At 45.9% G+C, this 21,414-nt stretch overlaps 1 protein-coding gene across 1 annotated transcript in view; it reads left to right on the top strand.

Annotated features, from left to right (window-relative positions):
• Positions 1 to 21,414, top strand: part of BCORL1 (BCL6 corepressor like 1) — a 60,505-nt gene that overhangs the window by 1,601 nt on the left and 37,490 nt on the right. Inside the window, exons 2-4 of the mRNA XM_029929701.1 lie at positions 15,506 to 15,635; positions 20,359 to 20,449; positions 20,734 to 21,402. Of these exons, the coding sequence (XP_029785561.1) occupies positions 15,550 to 15,635; positions 20,359 to 20,449; positions 20,734 to 21,402 (846 nt within the window). The 5' untranslated portion in view covers positions 15,506 to 15,549. The remainder of the gene's footprint in view (positions 1 to 15,505; positions 15,636 to 20,358; positions 20,450 to 20,733; positions 21,403 to 21,414) is intronic.

Below are 21,414 nucleotides of genomic sequence, written 5' to 3' on the forward strand. Positions count from 1 at the left end.
GCCGCTGCTGCTCCTGCTGGGGCCGCCGCAGCCGTTGCTGCCGCCGCCGCCGCCGCTTCTGGGCGGGGAACAGAGGCCAAAGGGAGTCCCGTGCCGGGGCAGAGGGCGCAGGCGGTGCGTGGTGGGGAGGGGGCCGTCCTGGGGGCGGGGGCAGGCGGGGGGTGGAGCCCCCGACGGGGGGCGGTACGAGCCCGGACGACAACGACGAAGAGCCCCGGGGGCCGGGTGCATGGAGGACGAGGTGCTGGGAAAAGGAAGGGGGGGTGGGTCCCGCGACGGGCCTCGTGGGCTTGGCTCCTCGAGGTTCTGCTTCGGGACAGAGCCCTGCAGTGGCGCCCAGAGGCCCGGGAAGGGACAGGGAGGTGAATTGGACGGTGGAGGGGGCCCTTCTCCTCAACGGGGTCCCGCCAAGGGAAAGGGTGGGCCAGAGGGACGTCCAGGGTAAGTCTGGGAGGAGCCGACCGCACCTCGACTGGGGATTTCGTGTTATGGAGGGGCGGAAGATTGTTGTAGGGAAAGAGGTGGTAGAGGGGAAAGGAAGAGGGGAGCACACTGCAAACCCGGGAGGCCAACAGCTCAGGCCAGTGGAGGTGCCCTTCTATTCCGCCTGCACCTCCTCCCTCCCCCAGTGGACGCACTGTTTTTGTTTTATTGTTTTGAAATTTTCAGTGTTGGCTGTAGGAAGCTGTCAATGTGGAGGTGATACTTATTCATTCTTGGTGTCTCCTAGAGTAGACAGGACAGGCGTCACTTGGCGAGGACAAGTCCTAGCCCAGGGTTTAGAGGCTCTTTACACGACAGTGGGAAGGGGGCCTGATAACTTTATGCGACAGCCAAATACTCTCAGGGCAGTTTGGAGGTCGTCCTCATAGTGTAGAAGTGGAATATAGTTGCAAAAATCTTTGGTCAGACTTCTGGGGGTGCATTAACCTGGTTGGCCGCATGGCTCTTTCAACTTAGAAAGCTATTTCTCAAAGTCACACTGCTGCCGAACGTTGGCGAGATGAATAGGGGACTCATTTGGTGTTGGAAGTGGATTAGGTTGATAATAAAATCCCAAGGTTGGAAGGGACTTTAAAGGTCATCTCATTCTCTGTTTATCAGACCTGTCCTTGAATGTTGGGATAGGGGAAGCTTTGTTTTGGGGGAGATGGAGCAGAGTTTAGGGGTACTCAAATTGGAAGGCAATGTCACCATGTGGTACTGAAGAGGATAGTACACAGGAAAGAAATTTGGAGGGTTCCACTGGGGATTAAATGGGATAATCCAATTCCCCAAATCACCTAGAGGCTCCAAATAGAAGCAAAAGGTTGGGAGAGCAACCTATAAAATTTTGATGGAGCAGCAAAGTTAGTAGGAAGGGCTTGAGGAGCCAGGAAGAGCAAGGGGCTTGATGACTCAAGTTCAGAGAATCTGAAGGTTGATAGAGTTTAGGAGGGACATGGTTGTTTTGACTAAGCCTCGTGGCTGTTGATAGGCAGACTCGTCTTTTGATAAGGCAACTGGAGCTGCTGCCTTTGGGATAGATGGGGAGGACAAGAGGCCCAGGCCACGGGGCACAGAGCCTGACTCAAACCGACTTTGAGAGGGCTGGCCCTGTTACCAGCTATGTAGCAAGGGTAGGATTCTTTCTGTTCTGGCTCTGAAAGTCATTGATGGAGTAGGGGGTTAAGGAGGACTGTTCTTTAGAATAGGCCATAAAGAAAAGACAACAAATTATTGGGATAGGGCAGAGGAAAGCTAAGTCCTTGGCAAGTTCTGTGGTTGGAGTCTGGATTGGGCAGAGTGGAGGGGAGTTCCAGAGGAAATGGTGGCTGCACCAAGGGCACTTGGAGATCTAGCTGTTTTGATTACCAAAAGCTAGTAGGGCATTGACTCTCAGTGGCCTACACTTTTTTGGGAAGCAAAGGGGTTTCCTCCAGGGGTGTGTTTGCCTTATTCATGCTGGAGTTCACTACATAGGAAAAAAATGTTTAGCACAGGTGGCAGAGAATCTCACATGATGAGTCTGGATTATGGGTTTCAGAGAGGGGCTTCTTTTAGGGGAACAGAATTATGGGAGAAGAGGACTTGAATACTAGAAGGAAGGCAAAAACAAAACTCAGGAAGAGGGTTTTTAGGCAGTGAAGGGGGAAGAAAAGTGATCCAACACTGGTTTCATGTCAGGGCCAACTAAGGAAAAAGTGGAACCTTGAAATCTCTAGGCTAATGTTTTCCAAAGTAAAGTTTGAAGAACGTTTAAGTTACTTTATACTTCATGCTAGAATCACTAGGTTTGGTGCAAAAGAGAGGATGATTTTTTTTTCAATATATTTTTTTAATATTTTATTTATTTTTAATACAGAGAGAGACAGAGCACGAGAGGGGGAGGGGCAGAGAGAGAAGGAGACACAGAACTGGAAGCAGGCTCCAGGCTCTGAGCTAGCTGTTAGCACAGAGCCTGACGCGGGGCTCGAACCCACAACCGTGAGATCTGACCTGAGCCGAAGCCGGAGGCTTGACCGACTGAGCCACCCAGGCGCCCCAAAAGAGAGGATGATTTTGAGTAAAAATAGGGTTGGAGAGAAACTGGCATGTAGGAAGAAAATACATATATTTACCCATAGGGAAATAGAGAATTTAGAGATAGTATATAGGCTAAAAAAATGCAGAATGTGAAAGAGGGTGGAATAACGAGGCAAAGGAGGAAGATGTTTACTCAGATGTCATCTGGAGCGAATGTCAGAGAAGGTAAAAAATTGCCTTTGATAGCTGTTGCCCTGGGAGGTCCCAGGAAGCAGAGGTTAGCTGAGATCCAGGGCTTACAAGTCTAAGCATTAGTTGTAAAAATTAAGACGAAAATAAGGATACTGAATGGGGGAAGGAATTCACAGACCTAAGTAGAATGGCCTTGAAAAAAGGAAAAAGTGGGAATACACCAGTTTTTCCAGTCTGCAAGTGGGAGGAATCCTAGATATAGGGAGGTGAATTATGGAAATTCCAGAGTGAAACAGGATAAAGAACAGTGGCCTTAGAGCCTTGGGCCAGAATTGGAGGGTGGGGTGGGGGCATGGAGGTGAAGCACTAATCATGGGTTGGATACTTGGATCGGTTCATTGATTCTAGGCTGAGAGCACCATTTTAGATGGAATAGAATGGTCACAGTGGGGTAGAGAGCTGTTTTCCAGTGTCAGCCAGCATCTGGGATTGAGAGAGGAGAAGTTCATGGTTAAGTTGGGTGGGAAAGTGAACACTAGAGTGGAACAGAGAGAGGGCTGGGGAAAGTGGAAATTGTTGGGGTAAAACAGACAGGAAAGGGGAGAAGCCACTCAGAATTACATAAGGGGGGAAGGAAGATCCTAGACTTTTGAGTTTTCAAAAGGAAAGGAAATTTCTTGATGCTGGAGTTCCAGTTAGATGTGAGTCTATGCTTGGCAGAGGGTTTAGCATCAGGATGGCCAAAGAGAGAGGTAATAAGTAATCTACCTCTTGGCCACTATGATGCTGGTCCAGTATTTTATGTAATCTCACATACTAACTAGGCTTTATTAATATCAGTTTTTTAATGTTTTATTTATTTTTGATACAGAGAGAGATAGAGCATAAGAAGGGGAGGGGCAGAGAGAGGGAGACACAGAACCAGAAGCTGGCTCCAGGCTCTGAGCTTATCAGCACAGAGCCCGATGCGCGGCTCGAACCCATGAATGTGAGATCATGACCTGAGCCGAAGTTGGAGGCTTAACCAACTGAGCCACCCAGGCGCCCCTATTAATGTCAGTTTTGAATGGTTATCCTTAAAGTAATGTAGAAACTGTTCTCTTTCTAAATTGTACCCTTTCCACTGTTCATAACTTGAAAGCAGTCTTTTATGATGAAAACTTTCTTTGGTGAACTTTGGTTAGGAGTAAAATTTAACTTTGTTTCTATTCCCATAATTCAAATGTGCTATTTTGTTTCCCTCTTTTTCTTTTTTAAGCAGAAGCCACTCTTTCCCCATAAAACATTAAAACGTGGATAATTGTTTATAAAGTGGCTGTAGGCAGCATGTCAAGGTCATAGTTTCCCTAGTCAGTGAATTGTGATGAATTTGAAGAGCGATGATTTATTATTTGTAAAATGTGGTAATTTTCAGATTTATTCGTTGAGAGTATGTGAGGCAGGATATGTCTTCATTTAGATTTTAAGAAGATCTTAAGTTAAGCATCCGTGAAGAATTGAGAGTACTGAGGGGCAGCAAATCTTTGTGTTTCAGGCTTCTTTATCGACTGTCAGCTAAGAAACAAAATTTGGTTACCTCATTGCTAAGGTATGTCTAGAAATCTTAGTGTTAGTGCCATTTAAGGGTATAGGCAAGTTTTGTTATAATGGTGCTGTCCAGGGACAAGAAAAACAAGCAGACTTTCATTTTTCCAAGTTCTATAGAGAAGTGCACTGTACGTGACTCTGATCCCCAGGATGAGTCAATGTACTCTATACCTGATCCATGAGATGATTAGGTGTCTCATGATGACAGGGCTTTACTCAGTTTAACTTGGTCGCACCTTGTGTATGTTAGTATCTTGCAGTGGTTCTCAAACTTTGGCATGTTTCAGAATTAGCTGGAGGGCTTTGGAGACATACTTCCTTAAATTGGGAGTCCCTGTTCTACTTCCTGGCTGTGTTGCAGGAAGCAAACCACTGAACTTTCTTGAGCCTCAGTGTTCTCATCTATAAAATGGAGATGACAATTCCAGTCTCACAGGGCTCTGAGGATTGCACAAGATGATATGTACATGGAAGACCAGCTCCATAGCAGGAGTCTAGTAAATGGTATCTATTATTATGTTATGGTCTAGTTTTGCTTATTTAATGAAGTCCTGTGATCTTTTATGTTTTTCTATGGTAAACATGGTGTCAAAATTAAAACTATCCATAGCTCCTGAGCACTCCCCATGTATCTTAATTCTCTGTGCTTGTTCTCCATATTTCTGTTGTATTAGTACATATTTAGCATTTACAATGTGGTAGGAAGGAATAACTTGGCTCACCACTGCATTATTGCATCCACCTTTGAGGTGGGAGGTGGCAGTTTCTCTAACAGCTGTGCTGTAACACTGCTCACTCGGGATTTTAGGGTGAAAACTGAAGAGTCTATATCCAGTTGAAACTTCAGGGGACATTTTGGGCCATGCGTAAAAAATGGCCCAAACCCAAAACTAGGTGACATTTTAAAAAACCGTTGCTTTCTGAAAAGGGCTGCTGTGTTTAATTACGACTGGTTGGGCTTTCCAGATGTCTCTAACATCTGGAAGTTCTATAAAGGCTGGTAGATAGAGCCTGGGTCTTGCATGGATCTATGACAAGGATGTTCATCAGCAATTGGATGGGAGAAAGCATGTCTCGAATACCTCAGGTATCACCAGACCAAACTTCTAAACACCAAAAAAAAGAAGAGGGGGGGCTATAAAATAGAGATCCTCTCTGCAGCCAGAGTGAATTTTGATGCCAACAGTCAGCTACGCCAATATAAGGAGAGAGTGGTAGCTGGCCAATTTAAAACAGTAGGTCAGTTAACAAATTCATAATTTCTTTTTGGCTTGGAAATGCATTATTATTTTCTACCCGTCCTCCCCCAGCAGATTTACCTTCCTATTTATATTTTTTCTTAGGCACATATTAAAAGGAATTGTTCCCTGCATGCACACCTACTGTGAGTAGCAGTAAGCAGCCCATAAGTTGGCTAGGTTTAAAAATTAGCTGTGGCTAAACCACACTCAAATAATTGGCAGTTGACTTTGTTGTTTTGCCCTGGCCCAATTTTATTTCTGTGATTGTCTTTATTGTGGAAGTAAGGAAAAGAAAGAAGAGAAAGTTTATAAGAGACCAAGGGAAGTAAAAGGCATCCACAGAGCCAGTACTTTTTACGTGGGATTCTTGGTTTCCATATGAACTAGAGAGGATTTTAGTTTTTCCCAGTTGTTTATTTACTGAGCACATATCATATGCCTTGTATCATGTTAGACACTTGGGAGTGGCTATGAAAAGAAAATATCCTTTCTAGTCTTGGGGAGCCAATAGCATATATACACTCTATATGTATACCTTTGAGCGAGTAATTTATTTTATTATTTTTTAAAGTTTATTTATTTTAAGAGAGAGAGAGCATGAGCAGGGAGGGGCAGAGAGAGAGGGGGAGAGAGAATCCTAAGCAGGCTCTGCACTGTCAGCATGGAGCCCACCCAATGCTGGGCTCAAACTCATGAACTATGAGATCATGACCTGAGCCAAAACAAAGAGTCAGATGTTCAACTGACTGAGCCACCCAGGGGCCCCTGAATGAGTAATTTATGTAAAGTAAGTTGAGCCCATGGTCTGGAATGAGAGAATAGAAAAAATAGTGTGATAATGGTCTTTCGAAATATTTGTGTGAGAGGTCCAAGACACTTTTAAAAAAAGGCACAAGTTTAGTGAGGAGGAAACCTCTTTAGATGAAAAAGTTCATATCATGAATGCAGTATACCAAAACGGAGACACCCAAGGGCCACTCTCACAGTCCATGGCATGGAAGTCAACTCTTATTTTTATCTAGAAGAAATAAGAAGTGCTTTTTTAAAAAAGACCCTACTTACTTAGCATTCCATTTTGAGGTGGCTATGCATTTTGAAAAGAACTGATTAATTTCATGATGATTGCTTAGCTTTTCTAGATATCGGTGACATTTAGAAGTTGTATAAAATCTTGTAGCTAGATCCTAGGTCTTATATAAAGCTATGATAAGGTGTTTTCCTTAAATGGAGTAAAATTACTTCCCTATGGCAGGAGATGCAAGTACTATTTGAATAACAGGAAAAAAAAGTATGGTTAGCGGGTAGAAAAGCTAAATGAACTGTTGGTATGAAAATGTAAGAGATTAATACTTTTGCTTTTGCCTCCTTCATTGTTGGAATTGATTACCTTTGGTCCTTTTATGTGCTTTTGTGGTATTCTCAATTTCATTTTATTGTTATAGTTTTTTTAAGTAAGCTCTACACCCAACGTGGGGCTTGAACTCAGGACCCTGAGTTCCAGAGTCACACAATCTACTGACTGAGCCAGCCAGGCACGTCCTATTCTCAATTTTAAGTAGGGACTCCTTTATTTCTGTTTTGCAGATGGGATAATAAGTGTACCTACTAAGGTACTCAAGATGGCTAACAAATAGAGGCTGAAAATGCTCTTCCAACCACCCCATCCCCCCGGTTTAGACTTTGGATACTAGTACACTATATCACTCCTCAAGGGTGTTGCTGCCATGTGAATAGATGACTATGAAGGAATTTTGGCGGTTTTTAAATATCAAATTTCTGACTGAGTGGGGATTCAGCACTAGTGGGGAGATTAAGAAGGGTATGGATTGGATTGGAAAGGGTTTGGGTGGTAATACTCACTGAAGAGCTTCAGGGAGATTGCAAGTCCCATCACTCCAGCGAGACAAATGTCTAGCCTCCCAAGGTGACTACTTTGGAGGTAACTACATTCATTTGAATGAGTAAGTGCTCATGTGTTTAACAGGTAGTTAAAATTCTTTTGTATCCAATCTCATAAATGTTTATACATCAGGTTTTTAAACATGGAGGTACCAAGGAGTCTATGAAGCTGTCTGTACTATAGCTGTGCACAGACAACTATTGCGTCTTCTCTCTAAATACAGGAATTATTGTATCTGGGAACAGGATACAATGTCTCCTATAAGACTTATCCCTTGGGGGTGCAACTAGTAGAAATATTTGTGTAGAAAAAAAACCCAGGGGAACTAGATAGTGCTACAATGGATTAGTCAGGCAGAAGGCAAAGGGCCCCTTCCTCCTCTCAGTTGCCCAGCAGATTATTTCCAGTTGATTGTGTGTGTGTGTGTGTGTGTGTGTGTGTGTGTGTGTGTGTGTGTATGTGTTTGTATGTGGTAGCATGTAGAGATAGAGAAACCTCTTTACATGAAGGGAAGCAAAGTAAAGTGATTGGGGCTTGTGTAAGGGACTCTTGAGTTTCAGGGAATGATATTTAGTTAATGGAGATAATGGATATTAGAGAGAAAGCCTGTGGAGAATAATAGAACACCTTTATATGGGAAATCCTTAGATTAGGACAATTTACATTGGGAGAACTTCCTCATAAGGGGGTGAAGTTTGGGATATATGATTACGTTTTGGGATATATGCGTTGAGGATGCATGGTTGGGTACGGCTCAGGCCTAAGGTTTGGATTCTGGAGCCAGAAGAGCATGTGGGCCAGGGTTAGGTAAGATCTCATGATCCCCTTCAGCAGTTCTATCCTGGCCCTGGAAATGTCACGGTGAAGTTCTGGCTTCCATGCTGAAATATTCCATGCTGGTCATTGGCCCCACATCCATCCTTTTCTCAGACCTCAGTGGTGGCTCTGTTAGGGCCAGGGCCCTGGCTAGGGTTAACGTTAGATCCCAGGGGGCAATAGGGGCTGAACCCCTAGCAGTGCAGTGGTCTCACTGGAGGGCTGAGTGGGGGGGAGTGTTGAATGGAAGGCACATGGAAGAAGGCAGACAGTGACAGGGAGGGTAAGATCTGTGGTAGGGGCTCCACATCTAAATGCCACGTAAAGTTATCTTTGTTGGGTATGTGTACACTCTCCTACTGAAAACACCCATTTTGTGGGCTGCCTAGGTGGCTAAGTCGGTTAAGTGTCCAATTTTGACTAAGGTCATGATCTCATGGTTTGTGAGTTTGAGCCCTGCAAAGGGCTGTCTGCTGTCAGTGCAGAGCCCACTTTGGATCTTCTGTCCCTCTTTTTCTCTGTCCCTTCCCCACTCATATCCTTGCTAGCTCTCTCAAAAATAAATAAACATTTAAAAAAAGAAAACACTGACTTTGAGATATTTTGACCTCTCTCTAAAGGTGTTTCAGAGACTAAGTGGGAGTCCTAGACTCTTCCCTTTGGCCCATTGGATGCAAAAGCCAGTGATCTCTCAGAACTCCTTGGGGTTGTTTTAGATGCTGCTTTTCCCAAAGTGCAGTAATAGGCTGGCCTCTCCTTTGATTCCGTGAAGTTTGAATGTGAATAGCTCTGTTTTATTGGAGCTCTAGATCCAGAACTCTAGATTTCTTTTGGAGCAATAGGTCCCAAAGTTGGTTTTCTTTACACATTAGTCATCACTGACCCAACCCTCCTTCTTAAACTGTCTACTGGCCACGCCTATCCTCTTGAGGACAGATTCAGGGCCAGGCTTCAAGAAGAATATTTTCCGGCCATTTCATTTTTTTAAATTATAATTGCTTCCAGGTCACCAGACAGTGTGAACCAAAAGAAGCCTGGGAGAGTACTACCAGATTTAGTTTAACTCAGACCTTCTTAATCTTGAACTTTTAATTTATTGGCTAGATGGTAAGAGTCCAACCATGAACAAACAGGCAGGTTTCATGCTATGCGTAAAGGGCCTGGTTGTATCCCATATGTTGTTCTGCACATAAGGGGTCTTTGGCCACAAAGGAAGCTACATGCTTCTGAGGAACTTGTTCACTGGACAAACACCGTCTGGCCATTTTCAAAGTTAATGTTTTACCAAGGTAAAAGGCATTTTGTCAGATAGATGCTGTATTACCTCCTTTCGTGTCCTTCTCTTCCTCATATGCACGATGACCATACTTTTGCTTGTAGTTGTTGTGAAATCTGCTTGTTTTGGCATCTTCATTTCAAAACAAAACAGAAAATGTTTGCCCAATCTGCAAAATCGCCTTTGAGATTTTAGTGCTGCCTATCCCCCATTACCAGCTACCCCTAACCCTGACTTGGATTATAATTTGATGTTCTTCCCCTTTTGATAACATATTGTCTCTAAACTTTTCTAAAATGTCTGTGTTCAGTGCTTCCCCACAGTATTTCAGTTTGGCCCATGATGGTGAAATATTTCAGGTTCCCCTATTTCATTTTTACTCTTTTGGTTGTTTTCTTCTGTGGGCCTCTGTCTTATGCCTTTCACACCTGCCCTCGACTTCTGGCAGTTATTTTGTTCTTTTGGATTTTTGGTGGGGGAGAGATCTCTGCCTCATTATGGTTTGTCTTCTACTACCTGCTCGCTCTCAGCTTAGCTGCTATTTTCACCATTTTAAATTTATTGTTCTCCTATTAGTCCGATTTCTTGTTGGTTTCCCCTGTTTTGTAGTGTGGTGATTATGTCTGACTACGTCCTCTCTGCTGTCCACTTGCTGGATTCATCCCCTTGGCTCTTGGTCAGTCCTCCTTAAGTGTGCATCGGTATGCCTGCTTAATCAAAACATTGTATTTATTTTTTCAGCCGCAATATCACTTTGGGTTGGGGAGCATGTGCTCTCCTTTGTTCTCACTATGAATTGGATGTGTCTTTTGAGTTTCTCCCTCCAAAGTAGGGATTGCTCACAGTGGTCCCACTGCCTTCCAGGCAGTGATCGGCATTTGATTCTGCGGCCATGCAGCTGTTCATTTCTTAACAATTGCATGGTTGTGGTATCTGGGGAAATCTTTTGAGGTATTTGGTATCCTTGTACCTGTGCTTCCTGGTCACTTGGGATTACCAGGTTTCTTCTAAGTTCCTTTTATGAACTTTGCCTTTAGCCTTTGATGTGATGGTTCCCATCAGAGAGAGCAAGAGACAGATCGAGAATGCACACCACACACAAATGCAGGCTCTGTGAGCAAAAGCAAATCAGCACACAAGTGTGTATGCCAACAGAGCCTACCAAGTGTGGGGTGTCTGTAAAGGTTTTCTTTTTGCTCACCTCTCCTGGAAAGTGGTGTATGGTGGAGTGGTTACTAATTTGATTGGACATGGTAATGATGAAACCACACCCTGGGTCTACCAGATCACAAACTCCAGGACTGAGACTTATGAATCTGTATTTTGAACAAGGTCCTTGGTGATTCTGGCTTGGGAAACATTGGCGTACATTGGACATCTCGACTCCTCCGGTCCTGCGTGGATGTGGATGCTATCAGTGCCTCTTCGGAAGTTCCCTTTGGTTACTCTCTGGCTTGGGAGGACCAATTTTGCCTTCTTGTTTAGACCACTTAGCTCACTGCCTTCGTGCCCCTGCTATCTGTCTCTCCCCTCTCCTACTCCACAAAGGCTACAGTTAATAGCAGTGGTAGGTCTTACATAGGAAGAGGTGCCGCTCTGAGAAATTCATAACAGAAGAGTGGGAAGCCAAGAGTGAAGCAAATATTCCGTCTTCCGGATCTCATGAAAATAGGGGTGCTTTTAGGTAGTCCTAAAATGTGTGATATTGTCTGGTAATTATTTTGGGGGTTTTTTGTTGGTTTTCTTGTTGCTGTTATTTTTATTTTGAGGGGTCTAAAAATTTTATCTAGGTGATGATATTTTTATATGTTCTGTTTTCAAATGCCAGGATTCATTCCCCCCTCTGATTTCTGCCTAGGCCCTACAAACTACTAATCGCCTTTAAATAGAACAAAAACAAACCCAAGAGTGAAAAATCAGTAGAGACTGACTTATATCTGCTGCCTACAGATATTCAGATAGGCACTAAAACTCAAACTTTGTGTTAGAACTCATCTTATGGCAAATGTGACCCCCTTCATTGTCTGATTCTTCTAATGCTTCATAGGGGAAAAAGAGTTTTAAAAAGTATCTGGTGTGTCAGTCAACGGGATGAGCTGTTGTTTCTTAAACTGGGATATTACAAGTTAGTCTAAGAAAAAGTCGCAACTTGATTGACCAGGATGTTCAGGGATGGGATGGGATCCTGGTGAATTGCTGTGAAGCAGTCGATCCATTTGTCTCACCCCTTGTTGAAATCTTTCTAAAATCACGCATTAACCCACATAGCTGTCTTAGGAATGTTAAGGATAGTCTTTAGAAAAAGGTAAACTCATGAGTCTCGTAGAGATGTAAAAATGAACATGTGTTAAAGCTTTTATTTTACTCATTAATCAGCCAGGGAACCAGACAGATGTTCTAGCTGGTTTAGAGAAACCGTCCAAAAGCACAAATTTATATGGAGTAAAGGAATTGAATTGCAAATGGAGGCAAAACTGGTTTTTCCACAATGGGGAGGGAGGACAATCCAAACTCTATGGGACAATACAGAGTTTGCATATCCATCAGTTACCTGCAATTTATAGAGGGGCAAAACAACTCAAAGACAATGGACTATGCTGGAATCAAGCAGCTGTGAACAATGTGCTATAGGTAACACATAGTGTTTTCACTGAAGTCCAACCTTCTTTCCTATAGTAATAAAGCACGGGGGACACTTTTTGGGGGGTTGATTTTAGTTGTAATTTCTCAAGGTCATCACCTCAATTCCCATCCAGGATTCATTTCCATATAACACTCATTTACTGAAGTACTTACTCTATGTAGGACCTTGCAGAGGAACTGGAGACAGAAAAGATGGTATTTCTTACCTTAAGTAGTTTGATTGCTGGGGGAGACAGATATGCCATACTCCCAACTAACCACACTGCAGAGGAGAGTAAGAATCAGTGCTGTGGGAGAGGTCGGAATGCCACGTTTGAGGACCAGAGAGGGAAGAGTTAACTGACCAGGAGCTGGGGCTGGGGAGATGACATGATGACATTTAAACCAGGCTTTGGGGGGTGACACAGAGAGGAGGAGAAGTACAGGAGAGGCCATTGCAGGTGAGGAAACAGCAAAGTCCTGAAACGGGATAGTCTGTTCAGGGAAGGGTCTGGAGCTGGAACCCAGAGGTGTCAAGGAAAGAGCAGGATGTGGCTGAAGAGGAGACCAGAGGAGGTTTGGGGCCAGATCTTGGAGGGCCTGGAATGCTGTGCTAAGAAATTTGGGCTTGATTCTGAAGACAGAAAAGCTATTGAAAGCTTTTGAGGAGGGCAGGGGCAGCATGATCGAACTGGTGCTTTAGAAGATGAATTGATTGTAGAATCAAGAAATTGGAGGCAGAGGGGCCAGTTAAGAAGCTATTGTAATATTCTGGGTGAGAGATGATGAGGCCTGCATCAGGGTGGTGGCAATAGGGGCAGGAGAGGATGGGGATGGCATTATTAAGGCTTGACTCCTGATTGGCTGTGGGCAGCATTGGGGGGAGAGAAGGAGTTGAAGACGACACCACTGAAATTTCCAGGCTGGTGGATAGTGGTGCCATTAACTAAGATAGGAAACACACTGGGCGTGGGGGGGGGGGCGGGGAGCAGGTTTATGGGAACAGATAATGAGTTCAGTTTGAGACACATTGAGTTTGAGGAGCTCGGTGGACATCCAATTAACAGCGAGTTGCTGGCAGCTGGAAATTCTGGTCCAGGTCTAAGGAGAGAGGTCAAGGATGGAGATACAGATTTGGTAGTCTGATATAGGAAGGGGAAAATTTCAACTGGAGGAGCTCAGGAGCTACAGAGGAGAAGGAGCAGGAGAAGGAGACGTGCGTGCGTGTATGTGTGTGTGTGCACACACACACACACACACAGAGGTGGAGTAGGGGAGAATCAACGAGAGCCAGACTAAGCTAGAGAGACAGAAAGAGATAGAAAGAGGGCAAGAGAGACCGAGGAAGACAGAAAGACGAGAGGGAGACTGAAGGCTGAGGGAGAGTGAAGGCTGAGGAGAGGACAAAGAGTAGAAGGGAGGAGGATGCAGGGGGAAGGAGGAAGGGAAAGAGGAGGAGAGGGAGGAGAGAGGGGAGCCCAAGGGAAAATGAGGATGAGGAGAAAAAGGGGTAAAGGACAAGGGCAAGAGAGGAAGGAGAGGAGGAGCGCAGACTGAACCAAGAGAGACTGGAGAGAGAGCAAAGAGGCAGGGGAGAGGGGAAGACAGAGAGCTGGGGGAATAAACGGAGGAAGAGGGAGGTGAGGAGGAATAATAGAGGGGAACCGGAAAGAGAAATGAGAGGGAATGTAGAAGGGAGAGAGAGAGGAGGGAAGAGAGAAAGAGAAAGAGAGGAGGGTTAGGGAGAAAAAGAGGGAAGGAAGGGGAAGAGATGGGGGCTTGCAGGGGTGAGGAGGCCAGGCAAGATGGGGGCTAGGTTTCTGGGGTGGATGGAGAGAGAGAAGACCCTGGAGAAGCCAGCAGGCACTGGGTCAAGAAAGCCAAGAAAGGGGCAAGTACAAAGAAGGCGAGAAAGTATCCTGCACCACAGACGTGGGGAGGAGGCTGAGGCCAGAAGAGAGTGGGGGGCTGTGCTTCCGCTGTCCTTGTACTGCCTGTCTCCTTTACTTGGAGCCTCTGCTGTACCAGCCACCTGGCCTCCTGGATCTTTCTTGATCTTATCATGCAGCCTCCTTCCCTAGGACCTTTGTATAGATTGTTCCCTCTGCCTGGAATGCTCTTCTGCATAGCCCTTAGCTTGTGTTATAGCACCTTCTAACATACTATACCAGGAGTCCTTTCACATGTCTATTGTTCATCTCATCCCACTAGAATACAAGTTCCACAAAGGCAGTGATTTTTGGTGTTGTCTGGTAATTGTTGAATCCCCAGTACCGAGGACAGTGCTGGAGTAGAGTAGGAGCTCAGTAAATATTTGTTGAATGGATAAGTGCTGTTGTGTTGAATGTGGACAGTCTCTGAAAATTACATAAAGAATTAATGAAACAAACCCCTGATGTGACTGTATTTTACTGATTTACTTCTTGGCAAAGTGGAGAACAGCAGACAATGCTGATCACTGGAGGGTTCTGTTCAGTTGAGCTTTGATAAAGGAGACCTTAGCTAGTAAGTTATTTCAAGAGTTTTAAGAGTCTTAAGACAAGCTCATTGGGTAAACCTAAACCTCTTTTTCTTGATGCCTCATTTTCTCTAGAAGGTGAATTGGCTGTGCAGTGGTTGTCAACAGCGGCAGTTGAATGTTAGCTGCTGAAGGGGGTGGCAGGTCATGGCGATGACAAGACCTATACAAAGGGACAAGGACAGAAATGTGTGGTTTTTCATGGACCATTGTTTTTTGTTTGCTTGTTTGTGGCCGGAGTACAAGGAGTATTGCATTTGATTTTGAGGGAACTTTAAACCAGCTTAGATATACGTGTTATATCTCTATAACTCCCAAGTCGAAATCAGAATAGAGTATTTTTGAAGGGCTTATAAAGAAATCGTGTGCTTCCTCTGGAGAACTTAAATTGGTACGTCACTCAAATACTTCAGTACCCATGGATTAGAGAGGTTTGAGAAAAAGATCCCCAGTAGTCTTTCAACACATTGTTCATATATGGGAACAACCCTCTAATTGCAGTTGGTTGGGCTAATGTGTGTGGAAAAATATGCTGTGATCTCGTTTGTCTGGAATAGATTGAATTTCCTCGAACACTCAAGCATATCTGTCTTTAAGATAATTTAAAAATCACTCTAGGTGATTAACAGCATCCTCGTCTGCATCCTGAAACCTATGGATTCCTGGAAAGCTGCTGTGCCCTCATCCCCATTTGCACCTTAATTTTCCATAGCAGGCTGCCTTGTGGGAGAGACTGCTTTAACGTTTTGGTGCCATAATTGCCTTTATTTAAATGTTTCCTTATTAAAGATGGTTAAAGCAGCTGTCCCTGTTACGAGTTTTGATTTTTCGGAGTTCTTTTTTCCCAGGGGGAGCGGCCACAGCAGGTCCTATCTGGTGGTGAGTGGCTGTCATGATCTCTACAGCACCGCTCTACAGCGGCGTGCACAACTGGACCAGTTCTGACCGGATTCGCATGTGTGGCATCAACGAGGAGAGGTGAGGAGGCTGGGGAGGTGGCTGTTGCTGGCTTCTAGTGAGTGGTACCTACTCACCAGAGGGGCAGCTGCAGCGGGACCCTGGGAGGGACCCTGGGGAAGAGGCTTTGGTTGCTAATTTTCTCGAGATGGGATGGTGCCGGTGCTGTGTAAGTGGCCTGGTTTGCCGTGCCGTCCCTGTTTAGATGAAGGTGAGGAGGCCAGCAGATGACCTTTGGCCAACTAACATTTGTCGACTCATTAAGAACTGTCAGATTGTGGAGTAAGGGGAAGCTCGGGCGATTGCAATTTTTATTTGCTGCATCCATGTTCGGTGCTCAAGGATACGCAGAAGATATTTTTGGTCCTTGATCTAAGCCTGGAAGAAAGGCAGTTTTATTATTCAGCTGTATACTGGGAACTGTTAGTGGGTATTCTGGTGATCAGCGCTTTCCTGCCTCATGAGGCTAATGAAGATTCGCAGTGAGATCCTTATGAAGTATCTCAGGAAGATCAAAGTGCTTAATGTAGTTGTCGTATGAAATTGAGCGCTGGTGATATGTATGTGTCTTAAATTTTCTGTTTACCAAAATGTTTGGTTGACCAAACTATGCCCTTTACTGATCACTCCCCATAGGAAGGATACTCAAAATGGCCTTCAGATTTTATTTTTGACTTCGGGACCCTAGGCCAAAGAAAGAGCCATGTGTGATAGTTGCAGGGCCTCTCTCATTTTTAGAAAAGCCATGCTTGCTGTTGTTTAGCTGTTGTTTCAATCCATCAACTGTTTAAATCCAAATACATCAGCTCGATCCTCTAGAATGAAGAATAATATGGCTTTTCCTGGGATTCAAATCTGGTGTCTCCTTGGGTAAATCTTGGAAGTGTGTGCATAGGTCTGTGTGCATGTGGGGGAATGTAGGTAATTTCGAAGGGTAAAGGAATGGACATCTTTGTGTATATATTTTTTTCTTCTGCCCTTAACAGAAGTGTGCACTTTCTGAGGTTCAGGTTGGGAGAATAGACCTTTTTATTTTTTTAAAGCCATTAGTGCCTAATTGTTTAATGTTCTCTATGCTGAGGAACAAGTTAGACATGGACTTAAAAAGAATTTAATTTTAGAATATAAAAATCAGGACTAAGGAAAACAAGACAAAATTCCTTTCAGATCTGCATTAGAAAGACATTTTCCTTTGCGTGTGAAGTATGTCCTTAGATAATTACTAAGAGATGAACTGGGGTCAGGAGGGTGGTGGTATTGATTTGTGTAAACATCTACTGGCAACTTGTTATAAGTAGTTGAGGCTTGGATGCAGAGATCTGGACTAGAGCCTTTAAAAAATCAGTGGACAAGTTACCTTGCTTCATTGTCCATTCTAAATCCCTGCTGAGAAAAGAACAGGAAGTGAGTCCCAAACCTGACTTTCCCTCCTTATGGACCTTTCTTGGGATGTTAAATTACCAAATATGCCTAGTGGTTAAGATGACCTTTTAAGCATTGTCACTTCTGATCTCCTCTACCCTTTATTGTCGCCTTCCTCTATAGTCTCGGACATGCTGCAGCTGATTTCCGAAATGGGATCCCACCTTATTTAAAAACCATCTTCCTCAGCCCTTTACAACTGGTAGAACTTAGAAATTTCAAGTATAAAGCTGCACATGGAGGTTAACTCTTAAAATTGTTTGAGAAACCTGCCCAGCTTCATCAGGTGCAGTTGAGGGCTGTAGGAACAGGGGTAGGCCCTTTCTGCGAGCCCCAGATGACTGACTCTGTTTTCTTGCTCGCTTGCTTCCTTTCTTGTATCCATTCATTCCTTCATTCAACAAACATTTATTAAATCCAGCAAGAGCAAACCAACAGTCATGGGACACTGATGGTGAGTGCTATAGAGTGGCATGTACAGGTCTTATGGGGGTCTAGATGCAAGAATGGCGGACTTCCTGGGAGGGAGGGAGGGCTTCCTAGAGGCAGTGACGTCTGAGCGGGGGCTTGAGGGATGAGTAGGAGTTTGAGGTGAGGGTTGGTATTTTCCACACGGTGTGTTTGGGGAAGACCCTGGCTGGAATGAAGGTGGTCTTGGGGTGTACTGGGACCCAGGCAGGGAAAGTCTGCAAGGGATGGAATCTAAGGAGTTTGATGTGTGTGGTGTGGCCAGGGCCCAGTGGGAACTGAAAAAGGTCTGGTTGGACAGTGGTGCTAGCCCTTAATAGTTAGGAAAACAGCCATGAAAGGTTATGGTCATTTCTGGTTTAAGTTCAACAAAGCCTTAAACACAATTGCCCAGGGTCATCTCTGTTGGGAAGAAATGATGGGATTTTTTTTTCAGTCCTGATTGAAGTCTTCTTTGACCCCTACCCCCTCCTCCCTGCTGCCTATACCCTCCTAACCTTGCCTGCTTGACCCACTTCTCTTTGTGCACCCCTCCCCTGAAAGCTATTCCTGTCCCAGGCTCTTTTCTCCATGGAGCAGTTTAATGTTTGCTTAGCTTTGCATACCCCTCTTCTCTGAGGATTAGAAACGTGGCCACACGACATTTTCCCAGAGCCTCAGGGAGTGGAACTCAGGCATGGGTATGGCCAGAGTGGCCAGGACTGCTGCTTTCACTGCTGCAGCCACCCCCAGAGTCTCTGGGCACGCAGGCTGGCTCTGCTGGTCTCTGGTGGCTGCTTTTGAAGGCGGGGTTCCTGAATTCAAGGTGATTTTATTTGGGGGTGGGAGCTCAGCAAAGGCAGGGGGTTGATATAGAGCTTTGGTTGGGAGCCCCTGTGGGTGGGCTCCCCAGCCCCTCAGGTGGGGTTGGCAAGCAGAGGGGGCAATGCTGCTTCTTTCCTTTTGGCACTGTCCTCCTTCCAAAGCCATCGCTGGCCAGTCCAATTGAAACATGTTTCTTCCTGGCCCAAGGCTGGGAGTAGGCCTTGCTTTTCTGGTCTCCCAGAAGCTGATGTCAAAGTATGTTTTCCCTTTCTTCCAGGGTCCCCTTCCTTCTCTTCCTCAAGACCCCTGACTGCATCTCTAGCCCTTGCCTGTCCTTATAGTCATTTCTGTTTGTCACTAGCAATCATTGCCAGCAGTGGAACCCTCTCACTTCTGCCAGCCTAGCTGCATTTTAAAGGGACCAGACAGACCTTTTCCTGCTGGTTAGCCCCTTCTAGAGCTCTGAAACGATAGGGAGAGGCCTTTGGTGATCTCCTTTGCCTTTTTAGCTTCTGTTGTCCCACGTACAATTTTGGAGTCCATCATCAGTGCCCTGTTCATTGAGAGGGAGGGAGTTAGCAGGACCCTCCTCAGTTTTGTGGGGATTGACTGCAGGCTCTCTGACTGTCGTAGGCCAGCGTGGCTGATCAGGCAGACACTGGCTTCTTCCTGGGCTGTTGCAGAGCTGAGGGCTAAGACCCAAGACAGCCCACCTCCCCAGAGGCACACAGAGCATTCCTGTGGTTTTCCCTGTTGGAACTGCACCCCAGCACTTCTGCTCGAGCTTTATTCTTGCACCCAGACCTTCCACTCAGCCACTCACCTGGGCTATTTCCCCATTAGTGTCTTCCCTAGGGCAGAGAGTGAATGTATGAAAAAACTAAATTTCTAGTGGGTATTTGTCCTCTTTTGAACTTCACCTTGTAGTCTTTTTTTAAAAAATTATTATTTTAAGACAGACAGAGAGAGAGAAGCCCAATCAGGCTTCTTGCTGTCAGTGCAGAGCCCACTGCAGGGCTTGGTCTCACAAACTGTGAGATCATGACCTGAGCTGAAATCAAGAGCCAGATGCTTAACCGACTGAGCCAGCCATGTGCCCCTATTTTCTAATACTCTTACTCAAAATCTAGAGAAGACGTTTTGAGTAGGTTGGGGTTCAGTTACATTTTTCTCCTTTGAGACTCAGCTCGCTGGCATTCAGCCCTTCCCTTTCCAATATACTAACTTGAATTTGGAGTTTGTGGCCTTGCAGGCCTCCCTTTGGGGTGGGAGTGGATGAGGAGAGAGTGGGGACCTGGCAGGCACGGTGTGCAGGCACGGACAGAGATGTAGGACTACAGGCACTGGCTGGAGTTTGGTGGTGCTTTAGAAAAGGGGAAGAGGTGCCCTGGAGGGAAAGAAGTCGTGCCCTTGAAATGCCCCTCAGCACCCAGTGACATGGTGGCCTCAAATCAGTATCATTATGTGCCCTAATAAATGTGTATCTGCTCTAGGCAACCCCATCGGGTGAATAGGTGATGATTCAAATTTAGAACATGACACACAATGGAGGTGGTTATTTGTTTTAGAAAAGGATTACCCTTATGATACCAGCAACCAGCTTCCCTTATAGACTTAAAATAAGAGTGTACTTAAGAGAAAACTCGTTTGCATGCCTTTCGAGGTCTTCTGTGATTCATCTCTCCCCTTTTGGCAATGCCCGGTACGTCATGGACAGTCACCTTGACGCGTAAGCTCCGGGGTCAAAGCAAAGGTGCTGGACTGTCCTCCGCACTCCTGGTGAAAGCCCCAGAAAAAAAGGATACACAGCCCAAAGAGGTCTAGTCAGATTGGGCTCCTTTGCAGGAATTTGCAAAGCCGGGAATGTAGACTCCAGCTTGTGACTTCGACCCCTCCAATTGCTTGTGTTGTCCTCTCAGCCACCAAGGGAAGTGGGACAGGAAGGTTTTATGTATGGGAACCCAGGCAGGCAGGAGGTGTTCTGCCGAAGGTGATGTTGGCCCAAAGGCTAGGCCTCATGGCTGTTCTCTGGTTGTGTCTCCCATGCTAGAAGAGCACCTCTTTCTGATGAGGAGTCCACGACAGGTGACTGCCAGCGCTTTGGATCTCAGGAGTTTTGTGTCAGCAGCAGTTTTTCCAAGGTAAGGGGCCATGTGGAGCCACATGTCGCCCGCCAAAGGGCGGAGCCAAACTGCCCAGGCAACGTGCCCAGTCTGCCATCCCAAGAAGGGGGACAGGAAGGAACAGGGTATTTCCCAGGAGTTGCTGTATGTGAGACAGAAATTGGCCAGCTGCTCTTTGCTTCTGCCGAGACCCGGTTGGTCGAGTTGCAAAGAGGACCAGCAGTCACCTCTCCCGGGCCTCGGGACACTTGCACCATCCACAGAGAGCTAGCTAAGACGGGCACGCTGCTCTGTCGTTGCAGGTGGAGCTCACAGCAGTTGGAAGTGGCAGCAATGCCCGGGGGGCAGACCCAGATGGCAGTGCAGCAGAAAAACTTGGGCACAAGTCAGAAGACAAGCCTGACGACCCCCAGCCAAAAATGGACTATGCTGGGAGTGTGGCGGAGGCTGAGGGCCTGTTGGTGCCACTGAGCAGCCCCGGAGACGGGCTCAAGCTTCCCACTCCCGACAGCGCTGACGCTGCCAACAGCAGGGCTGATTGCTCCTGGGCTCCCCTCGGCACCCAAATGAACAAACAAACGGACTGCTCAGCAGCTGGGGTGAAGGCTTTGGACTCTCGGCATAGTGTTGGGGAGAAGAATACTTTTATTCTGGCAACTCTGGGGACTGGAGTCCCTGTGGAGGGAACCCTGCCTCTGGTCCCCACTAACTTTAGTCCGCTGCCAGCCCCCATTTGCCCCCCAGCTCCCAGTTCAGCCTCCGTCCCCCCGTCTGTTCCAGATCCATTCCAGGTTCCCCTCTCCGTCCCCACCCCAGTGCCCCACTCTGGGCTTGTTCCCGTCCAGGTCGCAACCTCTGTTCCAGCCCCGTCCCCGCCCTTAGCACCAGTCCCAGCTCTGGCTCCAGCACCGCCATCGGTACCCACGCTCATCTCTGATTCGAACCCCCTTTCGGTTTCGGCCTCCGTCTTGGTGCCTGTGCCA

Source organism: Suricata suricatta, chromosome X (genome assembly GCF_006229205.1).
Source record: "Suricata suricatta isolate VVHF042 chromosome X, meerkat_22Aug2017_6uvM2_HiC, whole genome shotgun sequence".
NCBI classification, from domain to species: Eukaryota; Metazoa; Chordata; class Mammalia; order Carnivora; family Herpestidae; genus Suricata; species Suricata suricatta.